This window comes from Thamnophis elegans, chromosome 4 (genome assembly GCF_009769535.1).
Source record: "Thamnophis elegans isolate rThaEle1 chromosome 4, rThaEle1.pri, whole genome shotgun sequence".
In the NCBI taxonomy this organism is placed as follows: domain Eukaryota; kingdom Metazoa; phylum Chordata; class Lepidosauria; order Squamata; family Colubridae; genus Thamnophis; species Thamnophis elegans.
The window spans coordinates 92,381,283-92,406,329 of record NC_045544.1 but is presented as its reverse complement, the minus strand read 5'-3'; the positions used below and the strand labels follow the sequence as shown (position 1 = coordinate 92,406,329).

At 38.0% G+C, this 25,047-nt stretch overlaps 1 protein-coding gene across 1 annotated transcript in view; it reads right to left on the bottom strand.

The window, feature by feature from the left end:
- Positions 1 to 25,047, bottom strand: part of KCNH1 (potassium voltage-gated channel subfamily H member 1) — a 207,091-nt gene that overhangs the window by 129,266 nt on the left and 52,778 nt on the right. The window contains exon 7 of the mRNA XM_032216574.1: positions 6,925 to 7,351. Within this exon, the coding sequence (XP_032072465.1) occupies positions 6,925 to 7,351 (427 nt within the window). The remainder of the gene's footprint in view (positions 1 to 6,924; positions 7,352 to 25,047) is intronic.

Genomic DNA, 25,047 nt, shown 5'->3' with positions numbered 1-25,047 from the left:
CACAAATATAAAAAAAGCAACAGTAAAAATATTGGGTTTCTGCTGTGATGGACTCTTGTGACGAGCCGATTGACAGATGATGGAAGCAGTTAGCTTCCTCCCATAATTGGGGCTTACCAGGGGTGATGACTCTAAATATATACCTTCTTCCCTGGCTTCAGCTGATAAGGATGAGACCTGTGGCTTAATGGCTAAGACGTTTGCCTAAGATGCAATACAGCACAGGTTCGAATCCCAGTAAGGGTATGGCTAGCTGATGAGAGCTAAATAGCTTGAAATAGATCTATACTAGTCTCCCTTTATTTATTTATCAGCACAAATAAAAAACACAAATATAACAAAGGCAACAGTAAAAATATTGGGTTTCTGTCGTGATGGACTCTTGTGACGAGCCGATTGACACATGATGGAAGCAGTTAGCTTCCTCCCATAATTAGGGCTTACCAGGGGTTGTGACTCTATATATATATATATATATATATATATATATATATATATATATATATATATATATATTCATATTCAATATGCAAATATTTTAAACTTCTTAATTCCTACTATTTTTATCACAAGCTTGATTAGTTTTTTGCAGAGCTCTGTGATAATTAACTACCAGCAAACAACAAAAGTTGAAAAGCTAATCATTTTGGCTGTTGCATTCTTTCTCACTTCTAAACTGTAATATTTGAACAAATATGTGTTTTCCTGTTGCTCTCCCATTTTTACTTTGGTTGTGAACATTTTAAGACAGGCATGTACCAAGTCCGGCCCGGCAGCCAATTGCGGTCCGTTTTCAAATTTTGAGCAGCCCGCATCCTCTTCTCTCCACTGGGTCAGCCTGTCACTCATCCCCACCAGCTGACATTTTTTTCTTCACCTCACATTAATGTTAATGGTTCAAAGAATATCAGGCTGAATGACACATTTTCACCTCACCAAATCTGGCCCTCCTTGCAAAAAGTTTGGATACCCCTGTTTTAAGATAAATATGAGATGAAACACATATGTAATTGGGAAAGTAAGATAAATCATATAGACCTCAATTATTCTGAATAAATATTAAAAATGCAATCTGCTTACTTCTTGGCTTGGATGGAAGGCCCACGGTTTTCAATACTATCAAAGAAGTGTGCATTTGAGTACAGCCTCTCATTTCTCCTGTTTCAATGGATTATCTGCAATATCGAGTGGACTAAGGGATTTTTCTGTAACTGAAGTAAGAAAAGACTTCAGTTACAGAAAAATCTCCAGTTCACTCAATATCTATTTATTTAGTTAAGATATAGAAAGTTAACATCACAAAAAATGCATCATTCTAAAAAATCACAGCCTTCTGAGATTGTATACATTGCATACAATCAATGGTAGCAGTTCTATACAACACACCTGATTTAGCCAAATATACCAAAGTTGAAATATCCTAAATCATGGACCTCATCAATCTCTGTGTCAGGGTTCCAATTAACACCCCCAACAAAAGAAGACTCTGAAGCTACAAGTCCCTCAAAGTTTCATTTTATTAGAAATGTCATATTGGCACATCTGGGAAAACCTGAATCTGAAGCTTCCAGGTTTTCCCCAACCAAAAGAAAGTCCAAGTCCCTTTCCATGCACTCACATGTCCATCACATGGTCCAATCAATGTACCCTCCCAACTGGAGATGACTCGCAATCAGAGATGGGATTCTACCGGTTCAGCCTGGTTCGGCTTGGTTCAGGCAGACCGGTGGCTCTGAAGAACAACTGAGAATGAATCAGTTCACTCCGACCTTCAGGTGGGCCCACCTGCCCCCGGGCTATACTCACCTATAATTCCTTCTTTTTAGCCCAGTTGATAGGCGTGGCAGAGTAGATTGCCACGCCTCAGCTGTTTTCCTGTGAAATGCGCACATGCGCATAGCACATGTCAGGCACGTTAGGCGCAAAGCACTCTCTCAGTAAACCAGTTGCTAAACTGGTAGGATCGCACACCTGCTCTATATTATGGCTATCTCTCCAACTCCATACAAACCCCCCCTCTCAGTTTCCCACAGCAGTAAATGTGGCAGCCCTGAAAATCCAAAGAAGAAGATGGCTTCTAGGGTTGACACTCTGCCTCACTGTCTACTTTCATTTTAATGGACAAATATAACAACAAATCAGAAGAATACCCATGATATCACCTCTCTTAAGTCTTATAGTAAAGACTGCAATGTAGAATCTAAAAACTATAGCACCCACCCATATACAATCTAAAATATTGATCTGGAATGTAGATGAAACAACTAGAGAAGACATACGAAACAATTGATAACATCTTCAAGGGAATAAAATTTACAAGGGAAGAGATGAACAGCAATATAGTAACCTTCCTGGATATCTTCATCAGCAGAGGAAATAATGGTTAATGTAAGTCTATGAAAAACAGCCAACACAACCAAGTGGTCCATTATGAAAGTAACAATCCAACCTCCCACAAGAGGCGATCTATAAGAACATCATTCAGATGTTCACTACCCAGAGTCCCTTTCTGAGGGAGATAGGCTATAAAAGAAGTATGAAATATAATAAAATAAATAAATAAATTGCACTGCAACACCCAGACAAACAACTTCCAACAAAAATGGATACCCATGCAATTTTATCAAAAAGTGCTGTCCGTTCAACCCAAAATAGCACAATCCTATGAAAAGGATAATAGTAGCATACATCAAAAATGTCTCAGAAACAACCAACAGTCTATTACAGCCACATAACACTGCTATAGCACACAAAACTGAAGCCATCCAAAATACCTTTAGTAAAACAAAAGACCAAATTGCTAAAAGAAGAAAAGAGAGTCATTTACAACATAAAGTGTACAGCTGCTATGTAGGACAGGCAGAAAATCAGCAGAGCACATCCATAAACACCAACTAGCAGTCAGAAGACGTAACAAAAACTCCTTAATTTAATAACACATGCACAGATTAAACCATAATGTCAGTTGGGAAATTGTGAGCATCCTAGGCCAAGCTAAATCCAAATTGGATTTGGGGAATTCCTAGAATCTTGGCATTCAGGTAAATCAATCCTCAACAGACACAGAGAGATAAGCTGTATTTATTTGCCATTCAAAAAAAATCTAACAAGAAAACAAAAAGACCAGAACATATTATCTCCAGCAGCAACACCCAGATAAGCAGGAATTAACAACACTAGACCAAATAATCAAGCAGAAAACAATACCCTAATCAAGAAACTACCAAAGAGAAAATCACATCCCTATCAACAGAGGCAGTGCAAGCTACTGTATATAAAGAGGGAGCAAAACCCACAATCACTAATACTAATGACATTATCTAGTTGAGTAATGAAACATCTGCAAGCAAACAACCAAACTCTGGAAGGCACCAAGGACTCTTACAGTAGAAGCGATGTGCCAGTGCCTGGAGGCTGTTAGGGCCTGGATGGGAGTAAATAAGTTGGCACTCAATCCAATCAAGACCGAGTGGCTACTGATGTTCCCTCCCAAAGATTGGCCAAATATTCCATCTCTCAGGCTGGGGGGGTGAAATTATACGCACCTCAGAGAGGGTTCGCAATTTGGGAGTCCTCCTGGATCCTCAGCTGACTTTTGAACACCATTTGTCAGCTGTGACCAGGGGACCATTGCCCATGTTCGCCTGGTGCACCAATTGCGACCCTACCTTGATCAGGAGCAATAGCAATAGCAATAGCAGTAGACTTATATACCGCTTCATAGGCCACTAGGAGGTCACTTCAGACAGTCACTCACGCCCTTGTGACCTCAAGACTGGATTATTGTAACGTGCTCTACATGGGGCTGCCCTTGAAGAGTGTTTGAAGACTCCAGCTGGTCCAGAACGCAGCCACACGAGTGATCGTGGGTGCACCCAGGTACACCCACGTTACACCTATCCTCTGCGAGCTGCACTGGTTACCCATTAGTCTCCGGATCCACTTCAAGGCGCTGGTCGTTACCTTTAAAGCCCTTCATGGCATCGGACCTGGGTACCTGAGAGACCGCCTCCTGCCGATCACCTCCCATAGACCGATTTGATCACACAGGTTAGGTCTCCTCCGGATTCCATCTGCCAGCCAATGTTGGCTGGCGACTCCCCGGGGGAGAGCCTTCTCTGTTGTAGCACCAGCCCTCTGGAACGATCTCCCCGTGGAGATCCGGACCCTTACTACCCACCCGGCCTTCCGCAAAGCTGTTAAGTCCTGGCTGCTCCAGCAGGCCGGGGGGCTCTCGAAATATCCAGCCCCCCGGAAATTGTGACTGTTGTATATTTTAATATGTTGTTTGTGTATTATCCCCCCTCCCTTGTTTTATTGTAAGCCACCCGGAGTCCTTCGGGAGTGGGCGGCATACAAATCAATAAAACTATAACTATAAACTATAACTCTATTGCATAAAAATGTATTCAACTTCAGTTAAAAAAAATCTAAGAAATGATAATATTACATAAACTGTTCAGTTCTCTGTCAAGTTTCCTAAAACTTTCATAAAATATTGGAAACCAATACAGCCTTCAATCCAAAAAGTCATACAGCATTATAAGACAGATATGGACCACTACAGTTTCATGTTAAGCACTTTTAGTTTCAGTGATCTAGAAATTTTTCCCAAGATTTTTTTATTATGCTCTAGTATGGAAGCATCTCAAGCATCAAATTAATTTTCAGCACAAGTTCTTTCATGATATCCCGAGCATTATCTGCGAAAACCCCCTTTTCTCTCTTAGTGAGTCACGAGCTTCATCTTTCAAAGTAACTTACGCAGATAGCCTATTACTGCATTTACAATGAATGAAGGAAAACACTTAAATATTTTTTAATTAACAGGATACATCTACTGTTTTGCACACTAGACAAAGGGAACTTGTTTTCATAGTGGAAATGCTATAATTTGCATTCATCACAACTATTCCCTTCATATTCCTCCCAGCCATCAAAATGTATCCTCAACAGACGATGGATTATGCAAGTTACTCTGGCCACACATACTAAATGCTTTGATGTTTTTGCCCATTTATTTAAGTTCTGCAAAAAATATCTAGGATAATATACAAAGATGTATATTATTTGTTAGTTGCCTTGATTTCACTGGAAATATTTTATGTGATATTATATTTGATTTTCTGCTAGATGGGTTAAAAACTGCATAATCTTCCCTGAACAAAAACATCTAACCATACTGGAATTGCACAAACAATAGAACTTCACTGGACTACAATGAATTATTTGAGAATTGTGTATTTTTTTTTGTCAATGCTGATTAAAAGACTGGAGTTGATACGTAAGGGGTTGTCAGGCACAGAACACTGCTACAGAAAATTGAAAAGGTCAGGATAATTATGAATTAAAGCAAACACGCTTAATTGAGACAGATGTGTGCCTTGTTGTTTTATATATGACACTATTTGGTGAACAGACTATTGTATACTTCCTAGGGCACAATACAGGAACCAACAGCCCAGAATTTCTACTGTTACCACAATCTGTTTTAACAGGATAATTTGGGCATATGTATTTAATATTTTTCAATGAAAAATTCTCCCTTCTAGGCACACATTTCCACCATCACTGTCATTTCAAATAATACTATGATATACTAGTGCACTAAATGTTTGCACTTATAGATTTCTTTAACAATATCTATGGAGATTTACTGTAAATTAATGCCAGTAAATTAAGACTGTCTCAATACATTTAGAACAGTGTTTTTCAACCACTGTGCCGCAGCACACTAGTGTGCCGTGACATAGTGTAAGGTGTGCCGTGGGAAAAACACTTTATATATAGTCAATATAGGCACAGAGTTAAATTTCTTTAACATTTTCTAATGGTGGTGTGCCTCATGATTTTTTTCATGAAAAAAGTGTGCCTTTGCACAAAAAAGGTTGAAAAACACTGATTTAGAACTCATTCCAATTAAAATATTTGATACCCACAAAAGCTTCTGTATCCTTGCCAGTATAAACTCAATTAACAAATTTACTGTTTTTTCAGGAAACCACATACAGTATGCATCTGAGGAGGTTGCTTCTTCAGTGCCATCGTGGGCATGATTAATTCTAACATCTACCCACCAGACCTTTTTATCATATAAAGCATATTTCCTGTTATTTCAGCAAGAAATAAATACTGATGGAAAGTGGTTACTAGAATTAATTCTGCAATATTCCAAAGTCAACTTACCCTTGTTCCAATCTATTCTCTCAATATTTGTTGCATGCTTACTAGATTCACATTCTATGTAATCAACTGTCAGTTAGCCACATGGTAGGTCACAGATGCAAAACATAAACAAATTGTCTCCCTTTTTCTTGATCATCATCTTTATATAAAGATATAAAATCGGACCATTCTGTGTTGGCTCTAGAGCTCTCCAAAACCATGCCCAGCCATAGGGACTCATCATGCCTATTTGACTGGCCCACCCCAGGAAGCTGCAATGCAGTTTCAGAGGAAGCTTTGATTTTTTCCTGAAACTCTGCTACACAGCTCAGTCTTTTGACAGCTTGGAATGAACAGGTGACAAAGCAGGTAACTGAGGCCATGGAATGAATTGTTCTCATTACTCCACTCTTGGTTGCAAAAGATGGTGCATTCATCATGCAGCCAAGTAAAATATTGATGCTTAACTTCTCCTTGTTTGTTATAAAAATAAATTGGGGTGGAAATTTTGATTTATCAGGGAGAGCTGATAGTCAAAAATGATGAATAATCTCATTCCTTCAGCTTATGGAAGTGAATAAGATCCTGGGGGAAGGGAAAATTTAAATATTCCCTATAACTCCAATGTCTTGTTATTCCAGGGGATCCCCCAGCAGACTTGGGAGGGAGGACCAGAGGGATCTGTGAAAAGTTAATGCAGTTTACAGAAAATCATACATTTCGAAAGACTAAATTAAAAATTAATACATTGATACTTACAGCCAATCATCATCATAGCAACAGCAAAGATCTTCTCTCCATCTGTCGTTGGTGCAATGTTCCCAAATCCAACACTTGTCAGACTAGTCATTGTAAAATATAATGAAGAGATATAAACAGAATCCTTGCTTGGTCCGCCTTCCCATTTTCCAGTCGTTGTGTTCAATTGATATGGCGATCCTATGGATTCCCCCAGCTGGTAGAGCCAGCTTTCATTTCGTATTGTGTTTTTATCCTCATTGATAACTTCATAGTCCCCAATACTGTACCAAATGCAGGCCAGCCAATGGGCTGCAAGACCAAAGACACACACCAAAAGAACTAAGACAGCCGCTCCATATTCAATATAGTGATCCAATTTTCGAGCCACACGACCCAGTCGAAGCAGCCTGACTACTTTAAGGGAACTGAACAGACTACTGATGCCCTAAAGGAACAAAGCAAAACAACCCATTAGTATTTAGTAATATTTTATAATGTAATATTTTCGTGAAGAATAAGTTGACTACATATTTACATGGATTCAACATCCCATTACAGTTTCAAAATTAAATTTATGGAGATCAAATATGTAATTTACCTAAAGTCAGCTTTATCTTTGATACATCCTACAAGTGAGAAAGATGAAGAATTAGATCCCAAATGTCAGGAAATTATATTGGTTAGCTTACAGAAAAACTGACATGTCTTAATTTCCTTGGCAAATAAATCGCTTCAGTTGTTTCAGCAGAACTTAAGAAGAATTTGGATTGGGACACAAGATGCTGAACGATTATGCAGTTATATAGTCAAGGTTGTTCTACAAATCATATTAGGATTTCCTATATCCCTTTTCAATTTTGAAAGCATCCTAAAATATCCTAAAACTTTTAAGTATTTATTTAATAAGACGTTTCTTGATCACTCTATCATAAAAAATATTCCTCAATTTCTCTTAGAAATAGCTTTCAAAAAAAACTATGATCTACTCTTAAAATACATTTGATTTTACTGAATCAAGATAATTTCATAATGAAAATTACTAATGATACAGTAGCTTTCTGCAACCTAGTATACCTGTACTCTCGAGCTATTTTGCATAATAAGTCTCAGTATTTTTAAGCAGCACTTTCACAGTACATGCAAACTGATGGTTAATGCCAGATTGAAGAAGTCTGCTTTATATCCTTATAATCAATAATTTGTACATTAAAGGAAGGCAATGCTATTTGGACTAATTGAAATTACTTCCTCATCATATTTCAAAAGGAAATATACTTCTGCCAAACAAACAACAATCTAACAATTTCAATTAAATGATTAAAGCAAGCTTAACAAAAGGAACAACAAATTAAGTATATAAAGTAGTTTCAGTGATGCCAGCAATTATTTGAACAAAATTCCTTTCTGAGTTTTTTTTATCAGCCCCTTTTTAATTTATATGAAATGGGATCTGGCAAACAAAATTATAACTGACTGAGCACTTTTAAGAAATCATCATTGTAGCTTGCTTCTTTATGTCTTCATTAATTATTTTTAAGGAAATATATGCCACAGAATCAAAAATTCTTTAGACTATTTAATACATCATAAAAATATATGAATTAGAATCACCTATACATATTTCTATACACGCCTATGAAAAAGTAGATTCCCCTGTGACCTATGGGACATATTTTGCACTGTAACCTCAAACAGATGGAAACACACACACACACTTCACACAATGTATGAAAAACTAAGTTATAACAGCATTTCAGTCTAACACATCAACAAGGTCTTAACATTTTTCAAAGTTACTATCCTTCTGCAAATGCTTATTCTACCCTCACCTTATTGTTAAATTCAACATAGGGTGGATCTGTGCTAAAATTCTATCTAAGGTCTACATGGGGCTACCCTTCAAAAGCATTCAGAGCTGTGGTTCCAATGTGGGGCCCATGTCCCATGGGGGGGGGGCATTTGATTTTGAATGGGGGCAATTTCAACCTTGTTTAAACCACGTTAATGACCTTTTAGACTTCCTCCATCTGAGTAGAGTTCACTTTTTGAGTAAAGTAGGAATTATATGTCAGGGGGTGACACTAGGATTTTAGAAATGCTTACATGGGGCATGGCCCAAAAATGGTTGGGAACCACCAATTCAGAAGCTACAGCTGGTACAGAATGCTGGCCATTCCCAGAGAAGGGACTTGCCATGAACTCAGTCTGTCAAGGAATTTCAGCTCAAGAGCAGCTTTTTCCAGTATGATCGCAGCCCTGTTGAACATTCTGATACCAGGGGTAAGATCTACCTCCACCCTTCTGGCCTTCCAGAAAGGTCTTAAAAGCTGGTTTTTCCAGCTGGCTTGGGACCTGATGGGGATACTCTTCACTGGATGTGGTTGACAGAGTAAGAAGACTTCACATGCCATCCATCCATCCCCTTGCTTTTAGTTCTTATTTAAGTCTTCCTAGTTTTAACTGTTTTTATGTTCATCTTTTTACTATTTTTAAGCCACCCAAAGTCACCTTATTGGTGAAATGGGTGGCATCTATGTTTAATAAATAACTAAATAAAATAATTATGCCACCACTGAAAAGGCACAGTCCCTAAAGTCAGCCAAAATTGTGCTAAACAACATTGGCTTAAAGCAATGCTGCATGCATTAATTGTGGTGCTGAAGCGAAATAGGGCTACAAAAGGCTTGTGCAAATCAAGTCTTTCTTTTTCCATGCCTCAATTAGGATTCAGAGAAAAAGTAATCATTCAAAACAGCCCAAGGAGATAATACATACAACTCAGTGGTGAAATCTATTTTTTTTTGCCACTGGTTCTGTGGGCATGGCTTGGTGAGGGGAGGGGTGTCGTGTGACTGGGTGGGCATGGCCAACTTTTTTTCACTTTTTAAAGCATTTTTTCCTAATGGTTCAGGTGAATAGGCAGGAAAAATGCTTTTAAAAGCGGGGGGGGGAAGCTTCCAACGATCGCGCAGTTCACAGCTAAGCTGTGTGATCCTCGGAAGCTTTTTTTTACTACTGGTTCACAAAACCAGAGACAATCGTCCCTACCGATTCGGCCAGTGGTGGATTCCAGATCACTGTACCTGTTGCAATGGGGCTGGGCATCCAACATATGCATTCGCCAGCACGCACACAGCATGGGCATGTGTACTTACCACCCGCGATGCTCCAGCTGCTCACAAGAGCATTGCGCAGGTGCTCTGTGCGTGTAAGCCTTGATCGCTCAAATACAGGTAAGGAGGGCGGGTGGGTGGGTAGGCCCTCCAGAGCACCGTACTAGAACGGTATCCCACTACTGGATTTGGCCAAACCAGGCCGAACAGGGAAGATTTCATCCCTGATACAACTGCATAAAAGCTATTGCTGACAGTAAAACAAAAATGATTAACAGCATTTCTCAAACTAAAAAAAAGTCAGGACACCTCTTGAGGAAGAAGTTTGCAACTGAAGAGCTACCCAGAGTAGGGCCTTCCATGTTGCACTAATCTAACCTTTCATAGTCATAGGTCACCCGGAGGTGCCAAAGTTAGTTAGTCAAAAGTAAACAATCCAATCCTGGATCAAGGCACTATTTAAAAAGGACTGGGCAGAAAGTGCACTCTCACAGAAAAGATAATTGTGTCTGGTCATTTACATAGAGGAGGCAGGACAAAGAGGCAAAATAAATTGGATTTACATTGCAGTATAAATAGAACTGGGATTCTTTCGTAATGGTTTCATGGTTCTGCTACAATAAATCTGCTTATCTCGGTCTTCATGTCCTGAGAAACTCTTGCAGTATTTTGCCTTGCCAGCTGAGAAGCCTGATAGGAAGCATCTATAAAGCAGGAAGCCTATACAAAGAAGTAATCCAGTCTCCAGGTTGCCAAAGATGTGAGTCAAGGCTGTATACCCCTCCTCTTATTTATTTAGCCTACATGCAGAATATGGATCGAGGGAAGCTGGGTAGGAAGGAAATGAATGTGGGTTTAAAATTGGAAGAAGAAAATTGGAAGAAGAAACATCAATAATGGTTCTATGATAATAACATTACTCTGATAGCTAAAAATGCAAATAATCAGCAAGCTCTAGTAATGAAAGTCAAAGGGCATAGTGGAAAATGGGACAAGGATTAAATGTAAAGATCAAAATAATCACAACAGACACAGCCGCCAGTCCCAGAATAGGCAATGAAAATATTGAAATGATGGATAGCTTCTATCTTTGAAGATCATCTATCAATAGTAGAACCAGCAGTCAAAAATACACGGCAGACTAGCACTTAGTAAAGTAGCCATGAAGGACATGGGAAAGATATTCAGATGCCATGATGTGTCTTTACCTACAAAGATCAGAATTGTTCAGGCAATGATTATCCTGGTGACATCTGTGGAAGCAAAAGTTGGACTTTGAAAAAGCAAGATTAAAAGAATATTGATGTTTTTGGTGTTGGAGAAGACTCCTGAGAATCCCAAGGACAACCAAGAAAACAAACAAATAGTTCAATGAACAAATCAATCCAGAGTTCTCACTTAAGGCACAGATGACCAGGATCACATTATCATATTTCAGATACCTTATGCAAATACCTAGTTTTTAGGAGATGTTTACAATAGCGTAAAGTTATAGTAACAGAATCTTGCAAGTCTGAATGCATTCTCCCTACCATCTTATCTTCATGACAACTAGGGAGAGTTCTGTCTGAGACATTTACTCAGCTTACATTCTTGTTCTGGACTCAATCATCTTTTATCTAAACCACTATCTTGAGAGTGGTTATTTTCCTGCCCCTCAAGAGCATTCCTGCTGCCCAATACAGATTGCTAAAAGTTGACACTAATAGGATATAATATAGCAATCAATGAAAGATCAAAATTGCTTTTTTAAAATCAAATCTGGCCAATTGTCTCCTGCTCTAAAGTAAACTGGTTTGCAAAAGAGCCAAATAATCAGTACCCTGCAAAACTTGTATGATTGCCATTTGCCTGACAGCCCTGAATAAAAAAAAAAATCTTAGAAAAATGATGTAGTTCAAGGATCATTTCACCACTACCACCACCCCTGAAAATCGCCTTATTACATTCTTGTTTAAAGGATTAGGACAGCCTCCTCCAAGAAAGCATTAATCATCAGCATAATTTAGCTCATCAGTCTCTTGCTTCTGCAAAAGGCAAGGAGCTCTTCCAGCTTGTCCATATCTGCAGGTCAAGGTGAAACTCATCCATTATGTTGGACAGCTAGCTATCTCAATTTCCACTGTACCTGCTTTCAGGTGATGCTCAGGTTTACAGCATGAGACAGAACATGTGCAAACTATTTTTATCATTAATATGTTTTGCAAACTGGTCACAGCAGGTTATAGGTTTTACACAGAGGTCTTTTTAAGACAGGACAAGGACATAAAATCAAGCTGGGAAAAGTGGTCTCCAGCAGGTGCAGTTCTTGTTCATAAACATGTTGGCTTATTTGCAATTCTAAATGTTGATTAGTATCACCGGGATAACTATTTTTCTGGCACTTCTTGACACATATACAATCTTATTTGTTCCCAAAGATTGCTGCTAATATTTTTGTTTCAAATGAGATTCAGGTGCCCACTTGAGATTAATCCTTCAAATGATGTTCAAAGCATAGACATGCTTAGGGCTAGAAACTAATCACATGACTGCAATGGATTGTCTATAATACACTAGGTCCATTCAAACATGTTCCAAACTTTTATTTAACGCTTCCTGTGAGCAGTGGTAGAAATAATACAGGAGGTGGCTTTGTTCTTCAAATGCTTGCAAGTTTGGGTAGCAGCTGAACTATTACTAGCAGAGACTGGCAACCTATTGCTGCATGTTGCCTCTGCAAGATTTTCACAGGACCCATAAAGAAAAAGATGTGCTAAGCCTCCAGTAACTTAGTGGATCTCTTTAAGTAAAACACTCTTCATAACTGGAGATTCCATTCACATAAATGTTTCTCATCTCTGTGCTGGTAGAACAGATTGCACAGCTATAGGAAGCCATACTTATAAGAGCCGCAGTGACACAGTGGTTAGCATGCAATAGAGCAGGTTACTTCTGCTGACTGCCAGTTGCCTGCAATTTGGCAGTTCAAATCTCACCAGGTTGACTCAGCCTTCCAGCCTTCTGAGGTTGGTAAAATGAGGACCCAGATTGTTGGGGGAAATATGCTGATTCTGTAAACCACTTAGGGCTGTAAAGCACTGTGAAGCTGTATAAAGTCTAAGTGCTATTGCTATACTTATTGCAATGAAGTTGTAATAAATTGTGAAAATGCTTTTTCAGTGGAATGCATCATCCTCTAGAAAAGCAGAATCAAAATACCAGATCTGTCACTTGTATAAGGGGTAAGAGAAAAATTTTAGGCTAGCAATCTTGTATCAATGTGCCAAGAAATATTAAGTAGCATTTCCCCTATTGCACTGTCTAAATTAAACATAATGTCTATGGAGATTCTCAATCATCCAGGTCATGGTTGGCCCAAAAGTGGTTTTCAAAAGGCAACTGGACTTTCCCTTAAAAACATTTAAGTGGAACATTTTCAAAGGAAAAATAATCCAAAAAGTCCAGTTGCCATTTGGAAAACAACCTTTGGGATGAACAGTTTCATAAAGTGTGACAGAGATTCCTGAATGAGACTGCTCTCAAATTCTGAAATTGAATCTGCTACCATGCTATAAAGATGAAATAAAATCCAGCAATAAAATATTCTGGTGAATCAAAAAGTTTTTAAAAAAGCAGGCACCAAATCACTGAACAGTTTCTCCTGATAAACAGCCTTTCCTGATACAGGTAATTCTAATTTCTCACTACTATTGATATGACTTATTCAATCATTCCAAGTTGAAGCTACTTGTTAAATAGTCAGTCTGGAGAAGTCAATTTACATTGAACCACAAGGCTTATTGTATACCTTGGGGGTATCATTATTTGTCATCAGCCTAATATATCTTACAGGCCCATTGTGAAACATGTATGCTGCAATGAGTTGTTTTCAAGAAAGCTGTAATTCAAATGTAATAAAGTAAAATTATATAAATATAACTGAATTATCTTCAGGGGAAGATATTTATCTTCTTTTTGCTGTGAAGTTCACCAAACTGCTATTACTCAGTCATTTTAGTAAATAACTATACTGAGGCCTGAGGGAAGTGACCGTAATATCTTGGTAAGTTAGGAAAGGGAAAAATTTCCATATGGTCATGGAGATCTAGAGGTGGAGATAGTAGAAATAAAGTCATTAAGAATCAGGCCATGGTGTCAGAGGGCCTGGGTTGAATTCTAAGTGAATCTCAAAAAAGGCAGACATTAAAAATCCATAGGTCAGGACCAAGTCTGTACATTAAGCATTTTGAATTGATGTCCCCAGGTGTCTTATACAGAGGTGGGTTCCTACCTATTGGGTCCAGTTCGGCTGAACCGGTAGTGGTATTCGGTCCGACCGAACCGGTAGTGGTATGGTGGCATGGGTCGCTGGAAACGGCAAAGACCCAGGCCTGCCACGCCCCTGAACCAGTTGCCTGGTTGTTACCATCATCGCTGCCATCTTGTTTTTAAGTTCTGCGCATGCGCAGAACAATTTTAATTGAAGCATGCCCCTGATTCGGATGCTTGGCAACTGGTTTTGTATTTATGACGGTTGCAGTGTACCAGGGTTATGTGATCACCTTTTGCAACTTTCTGACAAGCAAAGAATCTGGGGAAGCCAGAGTCACTTAACAACTGCAGTGAAAAAGTCATAAAATGGGGCAAAACTCATGTAAACTTAGCAACATAAATTTTGGGCTCAATTGTGGCCGTAAGTCTACTTGTACTGGAAATCCATATCACACTTATTTTAGACGCTACCTAGCATTATTATTTATCTATAAATACGAGTAAAATTGAATTCTAATGTGCCTTTACTATGGCTTGAAACTAGGCTTAATAGATGTCCTTCTCCTAAAAACATTTATCTTGAATTCTAAGATTGCTATCTACTAACTGTAATTGGAAATGGTGAAAAACAGATTCATATTCAATGGATATAGACTGCAAGGCATTATATTTTGGGCAGTGGGTAAATATGTACAACTCATTCACTAAACTTTATATCCAATTTTAATAGATTTATAGTATGTGCATATGGGATATGATGGCTTAAGCCCTGTTAATTCCAAATCTCTCTTCCACCATCTAATTCACTCCTGTCTACAACTCTTGGGGAGAGCTGACTAGATTTATTACCACTAGCCATTTGACTATGGATAAATTGTTTTTCCTGTGTCTTACTGGAGAAATGCTAAGTAGCACCACCTCTTCCTTCCACATTCTGATCTGGTGGGAATCTGTATATTAATGGTTAAATCTTTTTTCCAGAATGAGACTGTATTGGCTCACTAAAAAAATAATCTTTTTTTTAAATAGAAAAATCAGAGACCCAGAGATGAAGAAAAAGGGAAAGGAATTAAAATTGTTTTCTAAAGAAGTTGACTTTAGCTACTGTATTCAGACCCAAATTTCACATGTTGAAACGCCAAAACAAATAAACAGCCCAGTCCATAACTAAAACACACCCTATATTACAGCTAGTTTCGCTGATTCTACTTGCTATATGAACTCACAATGTCATACACAAAATAACATCAGGTCACAAATTCCAGCTTTATCCTTGCATTCCAACATCTGGATATTTAATCAGAAACAAAAGTCAAAATGAAATACATTTTTTTGGCCACGGGAAACAATCAGAACTCATTATCTTATTCCCTTGTTAGAGTGAGAGAGGTAGCAGTCCAAGCTAATTGCTACCGGTCAATCACTTTTCAGAAAAATCATCCATTCCAAAATGTAAAACAATTTTGAAACCACAAAACTACTCAACAGGAAAGAACCCAATCAAAAATGAGTCAGAATGCTGCCCTTCCCCAAGATTCTGAGCAGAGAGTCAGCCTTCCGTTAATTAAATTAAATAAATGCTCAGTCAACACACACAGCACAAGGAAAGCAAACTATTTGTCTACATTATTTCATTAACACCTACTTTAGCAGTTTACAGGCATTAAGCATTTTAAGTGCAGCAGGAAAAGCAAGCTACTGGGGGAAAAAATAAGAGAATCCTAATTATCTAATGTAAATTGCATCATTTGCTATGGGAAGTTTTTTCCCCACTGTTAACAGCCAAGCATTGTATTTGCTTGGTTCTGGCATATTACCAGAAATGAGAGGAGAATGAAGTACAGAAAATTAAGCAAGAGGTGCAAAAAAGATCCTAGCAAGACAAGGGCTTGTACTTGATCCATGGCAGTCACCGGAATTCTTTTATAACTGCTTCATTATTCATTATTCATTATCATTATCATTATTGCTTTATTGATTAGCCTATAGGCCATATCAAAGCCATAACAGCTTCACAATTTTGCAACAGTTAATCTATTTATCAGATCCCTCCTGTCCTGGGAAATAATTTCTTGCAATATTTGCCACATCAGCAAAAAAAAAAAAGGACTGATTTGATTCTTACTCCCACTTTATTGGAGGCAAATTTTATGTTTTCTGTATTTAAACCATGTCCACAAACACTTCTACCAACCCAGTAATCACTGAACAGGTCACTAATATCTTCCTTCAGCAGCAGACATACACAACCCAACATCAGAAGCGGGTAACTTCCCTGGATGAACAGTTGACTAAAACTGTGGAACAAATGGCACAAAAGTCAGATCTAGCAATTACCAGTTGTTACAAAGCTTATTTACTTATTTAATATGGCCACTCATCTCACTTGCATAGATGGCATACAGTTAAACCACAAGTGAAGTCATAATCTTCTACCATTAAAAACAATTAAAAAAATTAAAATTACATTTAAAAATCAGTAATAAAAAGGCAGAGAAGAGTGAACTTTAACAATATAACCATTTAATGCGCTGCATATTTCCTTATTTCCACTATCAATCTGGGAGTGGTTGCTGTATCTGTTGTCAACATTTTGGTCTTTTTCATAATTTTAGTCCCATTTCTTCACTGACTTCCTTGACTTTCATTATTGCAGCTTCTAATTCATCTGCATTTTCATTCAGCAGAGTAGTTTCATCAGCATAATGCAGTTTATTGATGTTTCTTGCTCCAGTTTTAAAACCATGTTCATCTCCTTCCATCGAAGTGGATTAGATAGGCATTTTTCAAGCAAATGCTGCAAATAATCCAAGCCTAGTTTGTTAGGAAGTCACTTATACAACTTCAAAAATGGGAGCATCTAAGATTTAACTAGGACTCAGACTTATTGTATTTTGCTCAGTATCATAATTTGATTTTTCCTATTTTTCCTCTTACTACTGATTCTGGCTGTGTCATATATTTTGAAGTCCTGAGTGAATCTGAATCTACAGGCAATTTTACGAATTCTGTATTTGATGAAATATAAGTGCTTCATCTATTCAGAGAATAAAACCAAAAGGAGCTTTAAATCTTTTGATGGTAGATTCTTGCTTCTGAATATATAGACACTTTTCATCTCACTATTTTTGATCATTATGAAACCTTGCAAACTTCTCATTTTAATGCCTTATAGTTATCTAATGGTGTATCAAATATGGTGGCCAACCTGGGGGCTAAAGGTCTAGAGAGCCCCAGTGTGGCTTTCAATTATTAAACCAATCCAATCTAATCATGGTCCTCTGTCATGCATCCATAGAAGAATTCAGTCATTTATAGAAGTCACCATGAGGGGCAGGAGCAGGTCAGCATGTGAAAATGAGTTGTGGGTAAACCTGCCTGACAAGATACTGGCAGACAACCTCAAGTGTACTTACTCTGGTGCCTTTTGTGTGTGTGTGTGTGCTTGCGCATGCGCTTTCAAGTCAAGTGTGTGATTTGTGATGAGTAGCTGGACTAGAGTCTGTTATTGCCTCCTTCTGCAGTTTAAGAGGAGGTAACTGGTCCAAGATGTGCCTAGAATTCACAGTCTCCCAGTTTCTAGCCTTACACCTTAACCATTACACTACACTACACTACATTTGCTGTCCCTGCTGGTGCCCCTTCTCTGCTGAGAGATTGTGTGTGCAAGTCACAAGCACCAGAATGGGTCCCTTCCTTCAAATATAGCAGCTAATTGCTTTACTGATTGATGGGCATCATTTGCCATGCCTTGCCTGACAGATACATTTATTCATCTGCGCTTATCTTTCAGTATTTGTTCTTTTCAGAGTGTTTCAAAGTAATTTTAAAGAGAAAAAAATGCACACAAACAAACAGAGCATTTAAACTATCCTTTAAAAACTGATTGCCAGAAGGTAGAGATTAAGCAAAAACATGTATCAAACTGCCTCCATTCGTTCAAACATGAACAAAATGACATAAATGAATTGTGTGCATTTTTTAAGAAGTCACAAAGAAACGGAAGAGACAGGAATGAATTGAGGACAGCTTTGTCCATAGTTAGAAGAAAGATTATGCACCTTCCAGCCATGGACATCTTCAGGTGGATGAAAGGGAGAAATGCTATCTCATATGAGATTATGTAAATTGCACAAGGGTGTCATGATTCAACTGATGCAAATTATATAACTGCATAGTTTGTGCTGTGAAATCATGACAGCATTCTGACAGCACAGTGGGTTCTAATGGCATTACTGCTGCTTCTTATTCAGACGTGACTCTTATAAAGCACCTCGGGCAAGTTAATAGAAGTTAGGGAGGAAGAAGAATCAACCCAGAGTTGATTATAACTTATAAACAATTTATGCCTACCAGTGGACATTGCCTGATAATAAGAGATGTCATCTCTTTGGTGGGTGTATCGCACACATACACAAACACACCCACCAAAGAGATGACATCTCTTATTATCAGGCAATGTCCACTGGTAGGCATAAATTGTTTATAAGTTAAACAACTGTTTATGTTATAATCAACTCTGGGTTGATTCTTCTTGCTCCCTAACTTTTATTAACTTGCCTGAGGTGCTTGTGCTGTGTTCTAGTGCCAACTATAGCAATATAAAGTGCTGTGCTTGCTGCTGCAGAATTCTATGCTTAGGCGCAGTTAGATTTTGATTTGTTTGTATTGCACACATACACAAACACACCCACCAAAGAGATGACATCTCTTATTAACAGGCAATGTCCACTGGTAGGCATAAATTGTTTATAAGTTATTTTCGGTTGCCACTGTTTTGCTTGTGTGGCTTTTGTTCTGTTTATATCTCTATATTTTACTGTTACATTGACACTTTAAACTCTCTGCCCAGAGTCACTTTCACAAGATAGGTGAACATACAAATTTAATGAAATCAATAAATCACTCCAAAAAGCAATTAATGTTTAAAATTAAAAAGCGTAATATCTTGTATTAGGCTTCTTAAAAAGCGTAAATCTTACATGTATAAAATGCAAAACAAAGAGCCTCATCTAATACGTTCTTGCACTTGACAGGATGTGAGCAATTTTAAGACAGCATAAAAAGCAGGGACTATATATTTCTCGAATCAAATTAAAAGTGTCAAACCCATGATACATTTCAATGTTCGCATTCTCAAAGCACTTTTTGTATAAACTGAATATAGAAACCCGTTTCTCATCCTAATGTTCTTCACTGGCATCTTCTGCTGGGACTTTGTTGCTCTCCTTTGGCTAATACCAATGTTTAACAGAAGCTGTTTTTGCTTTCCTTGTTCTCGCTCATCTCTCACATTTACTTGGCCAGCAAAACCCTTGAGGGACTCCCCCATAGCATCATTACAGGACTAAGCAGGTGCTGAACCTGAATCTTCATATGGAACTTCTCTCAGTCATATTCTTTCAAAGCAAAGGAATCATATCAGTCGATGAAGAAATAGTAAATGCAATCAGTAATATTTACTCAACATGCTTAATTTGAACTATTGGATTTAACCAATTTTCTCAGTTAACACCAGATGATAACATCAGCCACAAAAAACTAGCCCTAATCTATAAGGCATTAAGGCTCTAAATTATTTGTTTAAGCGAGCATGGAATCATATCCATTGTTTCCTTCTACTGTAATGGGAACAGCATGATATTTCATCCAGAGTTGCTTCTACATTTGAGGTAGTTTATAAATGAATTAATAATCCTTCTTAGCGCATTATTATTTCTCTGATTTGTCTGGGCAAGAAAATGTTATCTGCCACTAAGCCTAATAAGAATGAAAGATGATGCTCAATTTAGCAACTTCAGCAGGCCATCAAATAGTGTGGCTCATGCCAGGACAAATAAAAGAAAACTACAGTTTTAAAATTACATCTTGGCTGAATTCAAATGTAGTTATATTTAGGATGCATCCCATTTGACATAATCAAGAAATTCAACAACCAGGAGGCAGGCACTTCACTGGATAGAGAAGGGGATGGAAAGGCAGCAAAGCCATGTCTAAGTGAATTGGTGAGTGGTTAGTTCAAGATTGGGAAAAAGATGAGCTACATAAAAGAAGGCTGCAAACTCATGTTCTGCAGCCTTCATCTGGCATGAAAGGCCAATGTGTGAATCAGCTAGGCTAGATGCCCTGGCTGCCAGTTGAATGCCTACACAAAAAATCTCTTTTTCGTACTTTCTTGATAGCATACAGCTCAATCAGAAAAATGAGCACTAGACCTGACTACAATGATTCATCAATTTTGAGACATGTTTGGGCCCTGCTGAGCACTGTAAAAAACTATGTTAATTAAAATTCTTTTCTGGAATGGTATGGGGTCTGCTGCTTGGGCAGGGAGTTGGACTAGAAGACAAGGTCCCTTCCAACTCTGTTATTCTGTTAAATGTGACCCATTAAAGTGTCTTCAGTTTACTTCTGTTAGAATCAGTGGTGGGTTCCTATAGGTTCGAACCGGTTCGGCTGAACCGGTAGTGGTTTGGTGACCTGGGTCACTAGAACCGGCAGCAACCCAGTCCTGTCACACCCCCGAACTGGTTCTCCAGACAGCACCATAGGCACCACCATCTTGTTTTTTGTTTCTGCGCATGCGCAGAACAATTTTTATTGGACCACAAATGCGTGCGCATCAGGCCACATACGTGACATGCACATGAGCAAACTGGCAGTAGTGCCTGCCGGAACCCACCCCTGGTTAGGATCTTTGAGTGGCTGACCTGAAAAGTTAAAATTTTCTCAAGAGGGATCAGGCTCTTTGGGTATCAACTGGATTTATTGTGCTGGACACTGAGGCCAAGTTTGCAAATTACATGATATATAATAACTCATAAGGTCACTCCCCCACACACATACATATCCCATATGCTTTATATTCCAGGATTCCTGCAGACTTTATAAATGGTGAAACATTTCTAAAAACAAGGCAACTGGCAAGACTGTGCTAACATCCTTTCTGAGTAGGGAATGATTATATCCAAACTAAATTACTCAGCTTACACCTGCTGTTCCCTTACAGTGCAAGAAAAAAAAAGCCAAAGGGAACAGAGTGTGATTTTAAGGTCCTTAACCATTTGATTAGTATGATTGAAACCATTTCAGTTCTCCCTGTAGTTATATCATATTCTCTCTTCTTCTTTTTTTGTAAAATAGAAGTATTACACAATATGGCGAAGAGAAGCAGCCTCCAGATTTATTTTTAAAAGACATTTTCTCCTCTTTCCACTTACTTGCCAATAAAGCATATTTTTTATTCATTTATCTGATTATGTTGTCTCAAAGTCTATTGGCACTGGTTCTAGCAATTATACAGAAGCTGGAGCAGGAAGCTCCTAGGAAGAAGAAACTGACAGTAGCAGAATCTGCTCAAAAATTCAAAATAATAAAGTCATTGTTTTCATCCCACATGAATGCACAAACATGAATGCAGGATTTCAACAGCGGCTCTTCCTTTTCATTTTCCATAGAAACTCTCCTCAGGACTTCTGTCATACCCCTTAAAAGACTAAAATCGTTTTCTTCAAACTGCAATTTTCTACATCTTTCAGAGTATATTTCCTTCAAAGCACTGGATTATGGCAACTGGAATCATTTTTGTCGTCCACACTAGTGGTATTCTTTAATTCTTGAATTCAAGCTTGAATTCAAACAACCAGTTAGTCTAATCTGTGATTTAGCATGGCATGGGAAATATAACCATACTTTAGTATGTTCCATGTACTATACTATTCCAGTAGGCCATATAATGATTTATTTGTTTCAACACATTTATCCATTTACTGCTGCTTCTATGCCAACCAATTCTCAAGGTCTCTGAGCAACTACATCCACAATTAGCATTGAATAAGAAGTGTGATCAGCCAAAAAAAAACAACCCTCCTATAAAAATACATGAATATAATTGCATCACCAAGAAACAGTGATCTTCCACATCCCCAAACTCACTCCTGAACAGCTGTGGCTCTTTAGCTCTTCAGATACACATTATGTAGCGACAGCAATTGTATTTTGTTTTCCCAGGGTTACATTTTTTTGTTGAAGCTTCCATAGGGATGCATCCTATGGGAAGAATTAGACATTTCATTTTCCCCTCTAGTAGAGGACTTAAGAACACAAACATGTTTCTGACTTGGCCTGAGGACATCTAGCATTGATCTAGCCATTTTACATTCTCATTCAGCTTGTTCTAAAACTTCTGTTATCAGTGGGAGAGGTGCAATGAACTCTGTTTATCAAGGTTTGATGCTTCCCAGGTGACTCAGGGTTTTTGTTAGTTTTCTGCTGCATCTAGTTTTAGGATATGCATCATCATCAGTGATGGGTTTCCTTTTTTTTTCTTTTTTTTTTTACTACTGTTCGCTCTTGCACAGAACCATCCGGGCTGATGGGCAGAGCCTCCTGCCACTGCCAATATCAGTTCCCCTGATCTGGGCTGAACCAGGAGCAACCCACCTCTGATCATCATCACAGGCCATACAGTATCTTTCTAAGGTAAAAGGTAACGGTTCCCCTCGCACAAGCGTGCTAGTCATTCCCAACTCTAGGGTGCAGTGCTCATCTCCATTTCAAAGCTGAAGACCCAGTGCTGTCCGAAGACATTTCTGTGGTCATGTGGCTGGCATGACTAAACACCAAAGACACATAGAACGCTGTTACCTCCCCACCAAAGGGGTCCCTATTTTTTTACTTGCATTTTTACATGCTTTCAAACTGCTAGGTTGGCAGAAGCTAGGACAAGTAATGGGAGCTCACTCTGTTATGCAGCACTAGGGATCCGAACTGCCAAACTGCTGACCTTTCTGATCAACAAGCTCAGCGTCTTAGCCACTGAGCCACTGTATCCCTAGAGTACCTTTCTAGCACTATGCTTATATCGGTGGTGGGTTACGGCCGTACCAGTAGTGGCCTGGAGCAGCTGAGAGCATACCGGTATGGTGGCTCATGTGGCCCACCCGCCCTCTGTAGCTGTATTTATGCCAAAAGGAACACTGCATATGCGTGCACAGCATGTGGTGCCTGCGTGAGGCCCAAAAAGCAGCTGGTTGTCGCAGGGCAGTAGATTGTGCATGTGTGTGCAGTGCACATCAGGTTCGTGCACAGCGCACATCTGGAATGTGCATGAACAGTGTACCACTAGCGACAGTAAGAGCAACCTATCGCTGGCTTATATGTTTGATGCCATGGTTTTAATATTCTTACTTGGGCACTACCTGAGCACTATACAGGCAACTTCCTGTATTCTTTAAAAGCTTTCTACATGAAAGGAAAAAAATCCAGGATAGTCTTTATCAATCTCAATAACACAAGTACAGGAGAAGTTATTTTTTAAAATGTAGCATCTCTTCCAATCTACCTGTATAGTGCTCAGGTATTTGTACTAGAGATATTCCAAATTGTAATTAATATTGATACATTTTTTCTATATTTTCAAAACTCTTAAGCTATCTGAATAAGTGAATGTCAACTATCCTTAGTTACATTGTATGACTTTCACTGTATTGATATAATGCAAAGTATCAAAATTTATAATAACATAGTAAAAAGGATATTTAAAAGAAGAATTTTTTTTTTAAAAAAAATCTGTCCTGGAGCTCTCCAGAAATTGTTGAAGGTGTAGGAGGCCTGGAATGAGTGAAAGTTGCAGAATATTTTCAATTTCACTCATTGTGCCTAAAATATATTTTTAATTATATATCCAACATGTGCCAACTAATTTATAGCTTTTTCGATATAGTACAAATACTAAAATAATTCAAAGTTCAATTTAACATTGAAAGGAAACAAGAAAAAAATCTGCTTGCATCAAAATATTTTATATAATAATGGTTTGGTGTTTATATTTAATATTAAAATAGCTATTGTACTGCTACTTGATATACATATTAATGAAAGCAAACAACCCTGACTTTATTTATCTTTAAAATTTTTAACAAGAATTAAAGCACCAAAAAGTAAAAAAAGAGAAAAGAGAATATATATATACATATATAAAGGTTTCTGCCATTCTCCTCTTTGTAAACCTGCTGATTTGCGATATTTGTGGATAACTGATTATATCTATCATGCTGTGTGATGTATTGTGTGTTCCCAATCCATTGTCGTCAGAATTCCGGTATTCTGCAACATTTATTCTCACTACTGTAAGCATATTTCTCACTAAATTATTATGTTTCTTATTGGCTTTCTTCTAAGGTTATACCTGGTAGGAAATGTTATGTTTTCTTTTGGTATATAAATCCCAAATATTTCTGCATTGTAAAAATATCTGTATTTATCTTTCCAGGATTTTTGCAGGGTTCACCACACGTAATAAGACATTCCTTCTGTTTCATGACATGGCCAACATTTACTATATTATGATTTGTCTATCTTAAATGCCATTGATGGAATTATATATCATCTATAAAACATTTTGCACCAATTTTGGGTATTACTTGTATGAATCTTATAGATTTAGTCCATTATTCTTCCCATTGCTGTATTGTGTTAAACTTTTGCATCGATTTGATTGTGATTTGTTCGTTCTGCCCGGTGTATGTTTACATATGCCATTGGTGCTACAGGTTTTGTATTAGCATTTCAAATTCTGTTTTTGTTTTTATGTTTTTCATTCCTTCTTAAGATCTGATATTATGCTAATAGCAGTGACTATTTGTAAATATGTACATCAGCCATGACATATTTGAGTCTTGCTAAGTAATGCTTTGTTTCTAGCCTATTTGTGGAATCTGCGTGAATCATATTTGTATACATGTAATTACACTGTTTTTGGCATTAATTATCT